The sequence below is a fragment of the Rhinichthys klamathensis genome, unplaced genomic scaffold (assembly GCF_029890125.1).
Source record: "Rhinichthys klamathensis goyatoka isolate OS25496 unplaced genomic scaffold, OSU_Roscu_1.1 h1tg000180l_1, whole genome shotgun sequence".
NCBI lineage: Eukaryota > Metazoa > Chordata > Actinopteri > Cypriniformes > Leuciscidae > Rhinichthys > Rhinichthys klamathensis.
This window is the reverse complement of record NW_026606708.1, coordinates 2,399,763-2,411,221: the sequence shown is the minus strand read 5'-3', so window position 1 is coordinate 2,411,221 and position 11,459 is coordinate 2,399,763. Positions and strand designations below refer to the sequence as shown.

At 36.2% G+C, this 11,459-nt stretch overlaps 1 protein-coding gene across 2 annotated transcripts; it reads right to left on the bottom strand.

The window, feature by feature from the left end:
* Positions 1-4,828: 4,828 nt before the first annotated feature.
* adora1b (adenosine A1 receptor b) lies at positions 4,829-8,989 on the bottom strand. Of its 2 annotated transcripts, none has more exons than XM_056261007.1 (2): positions 8,881-8,989; positions 4,829-5,696 (listed from the first exon to the last, which is right to left on the bottom strand). In XM_056261007.1, the coding sequence occupies exons 1-2, from the start codon at positions 8,928-8,930 to the stop codon at positions 5,012-5,014; spliced, it is 735 nt and encodes a 244-aa protein (XP_056116982.1). In that variant the 5' UTR covers positions 8,931-8,989; the 3' UTR covers positions 4,829-5,011. The 2 variants fall into 2 exon arrangements, with proteins under 2 accessions (XP_056116982.1, XP_056116981.1); XM_056261006.1 differs by having other exon boundaries at positions 7,946-8,960.
* Between the last annotated feature and the right edge of the window lie 2,470 nt (positions 8,990-11,459).

The following is an 11,459-nucleotide window of genomic DNA, read 5'->3' as shown; positions in this document are numbered from 1 at the left end:
TGTAACGGACAGCTTAAGCAAGCAGCGTTAGCAGGAATAGCGGCTTTATGCAGGCACAAAGTCAGACAAAAAAAGGATAAATGTAACTGCATGCTTTCCAGTCTTTGTTTATCCGAGTGTGTTAGCAGGCCGGTTAGCCGGGCAGATGATGATGTGCTCTATTTTTGCAGATGAGCGCCATGTCGCGGTGTGTTTACCAATTCAAAAGATTTCAGCGCGCTATGATATTTGCGACTGGGTTGTCCGCCAAAAAATACGTTTATTGTCCACGCCTCCATATCGCTCACGAGCTCATCTGACGTCACTGACTTCCGTGATGTGCAGATTTCGGGTCTTTTGCTTGAGCTTAACCCAGAAATCGCTGCTTCCTCCAAATATATATATATATATATATATTTTAACGAGTATTTATCACAGTAGATGATATTAAGTGGCATTCAAACTTCAAATAAGATGCTTTCAATTCTCATTTTGCTTTATTAATGTTTGTGGTCTTTCTTTCTTTCTTTCTTTCTTTCTTTCTTTCTTTCTTTCTTTCTTTCTTTCTTTCTTTCTTTCTTTCTTTCTTTCTTTCTTTCTTTGTAATTGGCTTTGAGAAGCAGTTCATTATGTAATAAAATCACATAAACGGTAATACAGCCATATTATTTTCACTTTAATATGTAACCACTGGGCGGTGCTGTTCGCTCAATTACTTTCACTTATTTAATCAATGTGTTGTATGAAATATAGATTTAGATTTGTTGTATATTTAGATGTTGGTCGTGTTATATTCCCTTATCAAATACAAAAATATGTTTTTATTTTATTTTAGGCTAAACTGTTTAAATCTTGCACAATTGGCCTAATAATAATGGAATGCTTTATTTTATATTCAGCGCCTATACCTCCACTAGAGGTCAGTATAACAACACGTTGACTAAACATACTAGGGAGAAACTGTGGTTGGTAGTCATTACTCAATCATTTCGCAATTTTGACATTTTCTTGGAATTCTGTGTTTACATCTCACAACTTTTTGTGTTCTCAGAATTGCTAGTTCATATCTCAGTTTATATCTCGCTACTATGACTTGTAAGCTATAAACTCAGTATTGCGAGAAAAAAAGGTCAGAATTGTGAGAGTATGGGTTGTTTGCTTTTTTTTTATTCCGTGGAACCGGATTTGAAAGCCTGTGATAAACGATGTTGCATGGCTAAAATCATTTATGAAAATCATTTGTAATTTATTCATTTTTATGACACATTCATAAGCTATAATCATTTACCAAATACATACAGACACATACACAACTATAATAATAACAGAACAGAATAATATAATAAAAAAGGCAACTTGTGGAGTAATCATATTAATCATGTTTCATACGGATCATAATTTCATATCGCATATATATATATTTTTATTTTATTTTTGTTGCTACTGTCTCAAAGCTGTAGATGTTTAACACTGTGCCAACCATTTCTATTACCGGTATGTCCATTAATATAACTTTAGTCATAAATGAACAAAATTTAGTAAATATTTCATGACATTGAATGTATATTTATTTAACTTAAGCTTTAATTTTGAACATACAGTAATTGGGTTAATATATTTTTTTTCCACTTGAGATATTCAAAAAACAAAACAAAAAAACTGTGCCTACCAACCCTGTCTCCCCTACCCGTGCATGTGGACCCCTGGGACCTGTGTTATTTCTAATAAGAAACTTCAGTTCTTCCTTGGCTTCTTTCTGCTCACGCATAAGGAATGGTTGCATAATAGAGGCTTTGAGACAAACAAAAGTTGATACCAACAGCTAGAAGGCAAATGTGCTGACAGTAAAGATGATGAATGACGATGAACCACTTCCATTGATAGTAAACTGACATTTCCTGTTTTCGAACATATTGAGAACTGCGTGGGGTTCAGGGACAAGAAGCCCCCACCTCCTCACTCAGGCAATGCACTTTATGTATACTCTCTCTGTCCGGTCTGTCTGATGCAGTGCAGTAAAAACAAAATGCTAGAATTAATTAGCCCATTGTTCCCATTTACTCAGAAATATTTCATGTACAAATGATTGTAATTCCACAACTTTTAAACAATTATGAACATAATGTACTTGGACATGGTGCATATAACATTGCTATGTACAGATTAAATACATGTTCAGTTTTGATGTCAGTATAGACCTGGTGTTACATCCACATGTGAGATCAAAAAACCCACAGAAGTGTGACAAGTCACATGTGTAATTTCTGTGCCACTAGAATGACTAAAATGAACTTTCAAAAATCATTCAAATTCCCAAACTCCCCCATGAGTAATTGATGCCTAAACTCATGGTCAGGATGCTCAAACAAACAGAGCAATGTTTTGATAGTGCCTCGGAGCCACAGTGTGTTTTTGAGGAAATCAACCTAAAATGGCTTTACTTTTAGTTGGGATAGGAGAAAGCATTTTATCATCTCAAAAAATATACACTTCATCCTTAACCCTCTAAGGGACATTGCCATTTATAAATGTCACTAATACAATAATAATGTTCAACAAAACAAAAATATTAGTAATGTCATATGACCTCCCATTCAGCCAATAAAATTAAAATCTATTTGCAATGTGGTTGACATTTTTGGCAACAAGGAAGTGGAGACACCAGTATGTTAGGTCACATGCTGCCAAGGCTCCAAAGTGAGTTAATTTTAGACTAGAAAATATATATTTTCTGTGTAGCTGCACTATTTTTCAGTACTGGCAGGCAGTATAATAGTCTTTTTTAATGTTACGTTTTATACCTTTTCCAGAAAGTATTGATGATGGTGATGGCAGTGCACCAGAAAATAAGGTTGTAGTAAGGAAGGAAGAAGTTCAAGACCAAGGAGGATAGATGCAGTGAGGGTGCCGGCAGAGATGAAGAATATATGCCATAGACTGTTGTTGTCAGGCATTTAGGTACATTATCCTACGCCAGTTTGGAAGTTTTGATCCATACTACAACCAAAGGTCAGATGCCACTGCCTATTGGTGTCAATACACTGACAAGCAGGGATGCTCCAAAAATGATGACTAAACAGGTCAAAATCGAGTTATGCGTGGAAAGTGTGGGCTACACTGAAAAAGAAGAGTCTTGTTCATTTTCACTTGTGCTACAACAATTTATTTGGAATGCCAAGAAAGAAAGAAACGATGTTAAAGATTTTTTCAATTATTTTTGAAACGTTAAGACATGGTTTCACTAGTTTATCGGAAGTGAAATTGCATCTGAATTTTTGTCACATTTTCTGACTTTCACATGTTAGTTCCTAATGAAATATAGAAGCACAAAATGAAATGGAAAGTTAATAAATCTTTTTAATGTTTTTTGAAACACTAAGACCTTTTTTTAGTACTTTTCAGATTTTGAAAATACATTTAAATTATAGGCTGTGAAAAGATTAATCGCATCCAAAATAAAAGTTTGTGTTTACATAATATATGTGTGTGTATTATTTTGTATATATAAATACACACACATGCATGTATATTTAAGAAAAATGTGTTTATATATATAAAATAATCATATTTATATATAAAATAAATTATATATAAATATATACAGTATATACATGCAAATATTTCTTAAATATATACATGCATGTGTGTGTATTTATATACAAAATAATTATAGACAGTACACACACATATATTATGTAAACACAAACTTTTATTTTGGATGCGATTAATCACAAGTTAAATGTGTGTGTGTGAAGTTTCAGACAATTTGCCAAAAATAATTGACCCTAATAGGACAAAGTCCGTTAAAAATGACAGCACCCTAAAAAAAGGTCAAAGGTCAAATGGATAGAAAACTAATTTTGGAAAAAGATTTTATATGTAAAATATGAAATCTTTTTTTTTTCTAGCTGTGATTTTAGAATTAGTCAAACTAGTTTATTATTGTGTCTGTTTTTTATAGAAGTGTTCATATTCTGCTTAAAAAACCCTTCTGTGTTATACAGGAGAAAAAAAAGTGTGTTTAACTGATTACAGAATATTTGTTTTTGGGAGGTCTATCTCTTTAAGATAAATAAAAAAATAATAAGTTCAGTAGGTTTACCCAGTAGTGTTACATACTCATTCCAATCCTTCCAATGAGTCCGTTTGTTTGTTTTGTTGAAACAGTAGTATAGCTAAGTACTTCTATAAAACTGAAAGGAAATACACTATTGGATTTGATCTTTTATTAACCCTGAATATTCAAATAGTGGAGATTTAGTCTTGGGTACAGACAGTTCCACTTTTGTTTTCCGATCACAAGAAAAAAGAATAAATAGGACTTCAGTGCATCTTCATTTCCTCTAATAATTCTAGCTTTGTAATGACATGCACACAATCATACACATACACGCACACAAATTTGCAAAAAGGCAAGAGAACCTCAATGTAACTGTGAGTGAAATGCAGTGTCAGCTGTCTGCAGTACATACTTTTGTCCTTCACAATAACAGACCAGTGCTCAGACACTCCATAATAGGACAAGAAAGACCCGTGTCCACCTCCTTGTCACTGTTTTTTGACATCCTCTTCCTGTCATTGTGCACACAGGTTCAGAATACAAGTAGAATATCCAAGAACCTTGAGTGTGTACGGTGCTCTGATATCTGTTCTGCATACATTCAGATTGAACCAGTTAACTGGCGAATAGATGTTTACAGAACTGCACGATATACAATTGTGTGCATTATTTGAGCAAATATTTCTATATTTTTATCATTTAATTGTATGATGTGTTGTACTGTCAAACTCATTTTACTCCAAAACATTCTTCAAGGCCTCTCTCCATAAAGCAAGATTTCCTGTGATTCCCTATGAACTTTGTCTTCTTTTATGAGCGATGTGGTCTCATTTCAATAAATGGACATTTCAGCCAGAACAGTCTGTGGTGAGCTCTGATTTACATTCAAAAGAGACAAACCGAGACTTGACAGCTTTGGCTGTCCAGCCAGCAGAAGGCATTCAAGCTCCCCAGAGGATGCTGGGAAGTCATTCAGACGTTATGTTCCAAAGCAGGGTCTGCACGAGCAGTGGCGGCGGCGATATAGTGATTGTTATCCAGTCTCTCGCTTGGCTGGCTGTCAGGAGGAGGAGCCTCCTTGCAGCAGAGGTACTGTTTCCAGATCCTCTGGAACGCTGTACGAAATTTGTTGATGCGGAAAGCGTAAACGATGGGGTTGACTGCAGAGTTGCCATGCGAGAGCAGAATGGCTATATAAATTAGGAACATGGGCTTCTCATACTTCGGACAGAAGAGCGTGATGCAGTTCATGATGTGGAGAGGGAGCCAGCTAACGGCGAACAGGAAAAGGACTAGTGCCAGAGACTTCGCCAGCTTCAGTTCTTTGTCGTAATACTTGTTCGGTTCAGAGTGGCTGGACACCTTCTTATTCAGCTGCTTGTGGATCATGTAGAAGATCTCAGAGTAAATGATGAGCATGAAAAGAAGAGGGGGAAGCACCCAACCAAAGAAGTTGAAGTAGACCATGTACTCCATGCTGATGACGTTCTCAAACTGGCAGGTGATGCTGAGGTCAGGGCCGAGTGAGCGGTTGTTACGTTGCAGGTTGTGTAAATTGTTCCAGCCCAGCATGGGAGTCAAGCCAATTATGAAGGCCACCGTCCAACACATGAATACTGCAATTCTAGCTCGTTTGGGAGTGACCACTCGCTTATAACTACAAAACAAGAACACAAGAGTTAAACAAGTTTTTACTTTGAATCAATTTCTCATGATATGCAGTATTATAGATACTTCAAAATGTGCAGTCAAGAAAACACATACATATTCACTATCTCCATTACAAGAAAATAAAAGGCTAAATTCTGTGTAAATTGTACAGAATTATGATTACTTTGCAAATCACTTGAAATCAGGTGTATAGTCTTTGACTGACCAAGGGCAGCTTCTTTGACCTGCCATGTAACTTTAAATTAAGAGCCAAATTGTGACAAAGTACCACCACCAGAAAGCTTGTTTCAGTCCCACCCACTCCCTCTCGTCCTTCAATACAAGTGCATCTTCTCTAAAATGCCATCTTTCATCTGAGATTCCTTGTCTTTTGTGTGAATGATTTCACAACAAAGGTACCTGTGATTTAATGGCAGACTTTTCTGCAGCTGTCTGACTGAATTCTACACAAAGACGCTTTGAGTCAATACTCCGTTTGTTAAGATTCAGTAGATGGTTTTTGTTTGAATCATTGCTTGAATGTGCTTTTATTAATCATATTAAGTACAGAAATGTCAAATGACGAATTGTTTGTTTCATCTCAGTATTCATACTCTTTTACATGATTTCTGTTGCCTAGAGCCACATAACTCTGTTTTCACTCATGCTGTAGGCCCAAGAGAAGCGCTGTTGCTGTGACTAAATGATCAGTTTTCTGATTGTACAAAAATAGATGGTATTGAAGAGTGGAACATATTTGTCAAATAATTTGGTCTTCTGCAAGTAGGTTGTAATGCACATGCAACATTCTGCATCAGCACAGTAGACCTCAGAATTTTAGTATTCTGTATAAGCTTATCCTTCCATTATTCTGGGATCATGCTGGGATAACATGGATGAAACTTGTGGAATTCATACAGATCGAATGCTGCTATCAGTGAGACATATTAGATAAGATGATACATCAACTTTCTACTCAAATTGTTATGCTGATAAGATAATATGCAATGGAAAACGATTCATTAATGAGAAAAAAAGCATTATTTTCTATAGTGGTCTTATATTTTTGGACCCCATTGTAGGTCCTTTATTTGATAACTTGTTCTCATCTATTGTGCACAATGAATGATCCTGGCAGAGCCGACAGGCAGTCGCTCAGGGCAGCAACTCTATACACTTCTCAGACACACTTCACTTCTCTATAGCTCTTTCGTGACATTTTCATGGGATTGTTTTTGCTCTCCACTTACACCTCTCAAAATAAATTGTTAGGAGGTAACTTTTTCCATGTAGCCCCCATGTGCTATATTTCCCTCACACATTTTCTACTATGAGCCTGCCCACAAGTCACCTCACAAAAGTGTTGAAGGGGTGGATTTCATGTTAATTTTGGCGTATAGTACAGGTCATGGTAATCAAGACGGTGAAATAAAAAAATTAAACGCAAAGTTATTGATTAAGCTCATCTGGGATTTGAACACAGGACTCCCATATTTGATGCATTACAGTGAGAAAAGAGCACAGAACTATTCTCCACACAAAAAGCCTCTTTAAAAATGGAATGGCTTTTACATAGCTGAGTATGTTGCATTTAGCTCCTCTAGGGAGAACCCAGGCATAGTATGTAAATAGGATGTTGCTAGAACTTAAAAGTAGATTGTGTATGCATTTTGTGCCCTAAAGAAATAATGCACTTGTGCATATGGAGTCAGGTGCAGCTTTTAAACTGTTGTGATGAGTTGAATTGTGGCATGTTTCTTGAATTTTGTCCATGATGTCTCTGACACTTGACATTAAGTGATAAGCAGTAAGTATAGAAAGGAACAATACAAAAATAAGGAACATATACAAAAAAAAAAAAAAAAAAGGATAAAAATGTTTACCATGGCACATTTACCAAAGAATATAATACCTGTTCTAAAAACGAAAATAAGAGCCTTTTCAGATCCGTTGAGATAGTGCTTGCTTACTTAAAGACACATTCTCTATGAATTGTTTCATATACAATGTATGGAGAGCTCTGCAAATAGTGCACAATAAAGTGTAAGCCATGTGGAAAGGCATGAGTCACATGTCATTGGGTCAGGTGCATGAGGTTTCTTCCTTTACCCCTCAATGTCTGGCCAGACAGTGGGGCTATGATGATGATTATTATTTAACTTATTAAATGTAATCCTTTTCATAATTTGCATTTGGTATGAGAGTGTTACAGGAATGTGTGAAAGCAAGTCACAAATTTAATAAGGATAACTTTACCTGGTTGGGATCTTGACCCTCAGGTATCGGTCGATGGCTATAGCGAGCAAAGCGAGGATCGAACTTTGGGTCAGAACCAGCACCGTGCACGCCACCAGCAGACAGCTGTAGAAGTGAGTCTGGAGTCCGATACTTATAGTTATCGCCAGTGGGATGACCAGCGCTCCTACTGCAATGTCCGCGAGCGCCAGAGAAACAATGAAGGAAAATGTAGTATCTCTCAGAGATTTATTAATTTTTACTGCCCAAACCACCATCACGTTTCCTATCACGGATGACACGGCGATCACCACCTCCATGCCCATGTAGAGGGCTTTGGCTGCGGAAAACTCCTCGGGCATTCTTCTGCTCGACGATGAATATCCACGCGAAAATGGGTTTTCAAGTGAAAGTGATGTGTGTAAATTGATTAACTGTAGTCCAGAGAGAAAAATCCTCCCATTAAAGCGTTGCCCCTCAAAAGAGTAGCGGTATTCCACACATGCCTATTTACATTTTAAAATGGAACGCGAGAAGAACAAACCCCACAAACCACAGAAGTGACTAACACAATCTTCTGCTAAAAATATCGACCAGTTTCGGCGTTTTCTCCTCGTTTACTACAGCGCCTCTTCATTCCACCTGCGCTCGTGCGAGAAATGCGCGCGCCACTTATTCATCCCACAATCAAACAAATACATTTCTCCATGTCACCTACAACTGTCAGGCAGTTCTCTGAATGTCCAAACAATAGTAAAGTAAATTAAAAGACGCACCATATTTGTCCCTGGATAGCCTATGTGAAACAATATAGCCTATTGTCCAGAGCGGGTCGTTTACACTCCTGTGCTATGCGGTGCCCCAGAATAGCTGTCGATGGGTAGACCTCTTTGTCTCACACATACTCGCCAACTTAGCAATTTAATACAATTGGGAGCAAAATAAGTCCAACTAACCCGTGTGGATTCCTTTTTTTTTTGGTGAAAATCCCAAACCCAGAGGTCATTCCGTTTTCCTTTGACAGGAGAAAAAAAAACCACCCAGACACCGCGCCGTCTATTCCCTGCTTGAGCATATCTGAGGGACAACCAACATGCGTTTTCTACTTTCTTTCGTCTTCAGAGTTTAACTCGAGATAAAGAGTGAGGCTGACCGTGCCTCTGTTTAGTGTAATATTAGTGAGCACTATAATAACCTATGAGATATTGCATTCATAAGAGTGCAGGGAAGTAGGAGGTGACAGAGGCTGATAAGCATGCAGTGACTAATTTACGCTCAAACGACGCCCCAAAGAAGATATAAAAATGGATTGTGAAATATATTTGCAATATTTCAACTAAACTAATAGGTTTAATAATCTACAATAAGCTTAGTGTGCCAACTGAGACATAAGTTAATTAAAAAAAAACCAGTATGCTCCAGTTATCTCACAAATAAAGCCATCTAATGTTACTCAAAAATGATGTAGCTATCCACATGTCTTTGAAAGGTCCTTTTGATGTTTAAGTTTTAAATCGGTGAGACAGGGCTAGTTGTCCCACTTTTTACCCCATTTAATATTTATCAGTGTAGGTTTATTTTTGTAAGTTAATTTTTGTATAAATTGTCACATTAGAACCTGCCATTATAGACACAGCAAATAAAAATATAATAATAATAATACGTTTATTTTCTATAGCGCCTTTCAAGAACCCAAGGTCGAGTCACAATGTAATACAAATAGCAAACAAACAACAAGCAAACAAATACAAAGGCCATCTGCTTATGAGAGACAAAACAGATGGAAACAAGCTTACATTGATTGACATGAATCAAAGAAAGACATGTTGTATTATTTCAAAATATACAATTACGACGAAGTATGTTGCAAATAGAGCTGGAAAAGTGAAGAAAAGTGAAGAACAGAGAAAGCAGTGATGAGGATACTGATTTATTGATCAGTATAATATCAAATATAAATGCAAAATATCAAATATAAATGCAAATGTACTATTTATTTATTTGATCAACAGACATCATAATTAAAAATATATATTTATAAAATATTTATAAAAAAAAATAAAATGACAAATTCTAGAGCATGTTATGTTTGTTGGTATTGTGGATCAGTGACTAACTCTGTCTGTGGCTGACAAAAATCTCCTGTTTTTTAAGGTGAATCATAATGAAGTATTTCTCCATCTGTCATTTCCCGGTCAAATCCCCACTCACATGCAGGGCTTTCAGTCATGGTTTCTCCAGCTTTTGCACAGAACCCCTCCACAATTCAGGTGATTTTAGCAAGTAGAAAAATTCATAGCACGAGAAAGCTGGCCGCAGTGCCAGTCTCATTTCCATAAGAGAAGTTTCTGGATGATCCATCATGTGCGGTGAATCCATTCATGCACTTCACACAGAATTACAACATGAGATTTATCCTGTTGATTCTGAGGAAAGGGACGCCACATTCCTCTAAATGAGTCCTCCATGACTACACAGGAAGAACTTTTATATAGCAGTGTAAAGTTTGCTTTATTGGCATGACAAATATTTGCACATTATTGAAACAGTGTTTCCAGCTGATATGCACACAGATAAAACAATACAAAACAAATTTAGAAAAAAAAAACACATTTCTTTTTTATCATTTAAAATAATAATAAAGTAGTTTAAATAAGAAATAAAAAGCACATAAAAAAAAAAACGTCAGTGATTCATGAAATGAACTATGTGGGATTCTACAATTCCCCAGTGTGCTCTAATAATAGTCAGATCAATACACAGATGTGCAGTAACTAATTATTCAACCAATAAAACTAATAACATGACTGAATATGTTGTGAGGCCCTTTTTGTGTTCTATAAGAGCAGTGTCCCTGGGAGTTGAAAAATATACTAATGATAATGATAATTACTTATTACACAACTGGCACTAAGAATCTGTAACCCCAGCAGAGCAGGACCACATAAATGGATCTCACTCAAGGGATGACAAAAGAAATTAGAAATCAACAAACAACCAAACAAACAGACAGACTGTAGGATTCTCAGGATAATAAGGGTGTTTCTTTTGTTTTGTATACTGGATTACAATGGGAAATCTTCCAGGCACTTATCAAAGCTGTTCAACTGTTTGTTGGCATAGAGCGCAGGCCAAAGGGTCATACGCAGGGGGTTAGAGGTCAGAGAGTTAAACAAAGAGCCCAAATCATATTGTTACATATGGAGATGGACCTATTTCCTAAGCAAAATATCATGTCAATGAATATTTTTATATACAGAAATATTATTTTTGTAAAAATATAAATGGTTATTATTACTGTTATAATGTTATTTGATCAATTCTAGTTACTCTGTATAGGTTGTCTTTTGCATTTTATTTTTATTATAAGCTGCAAAGACTTTGGCAATAAACGAAATTGATCATAAAATAGTGCTGAAAGAAAAAGATTAGGAACCTTTGTTAGTAGGCTACCTAACTCCTGCATTAATTGCTGAAATGTGGTCTGCCAAAGGCAATGACAAAAATAGACAAACACAATTTGCCTAAACAAATA

Coding starts and splice junctions, on each gene's coding strand:
- adora1b (XM_056261006.1), bottom strand. CDS start 8,286: ATGCCCGAGGAGTTTTCCGCAGCCAAAGCCCTCTACATGGGCATGGAG. Junction 5,697..7,945: donor AGGGTCAAGATCCCAACCAG/GTAAAGTTATCC, acceptor CTTGTTTTGTAG/TTATAAGCGAGTGGTCACTC.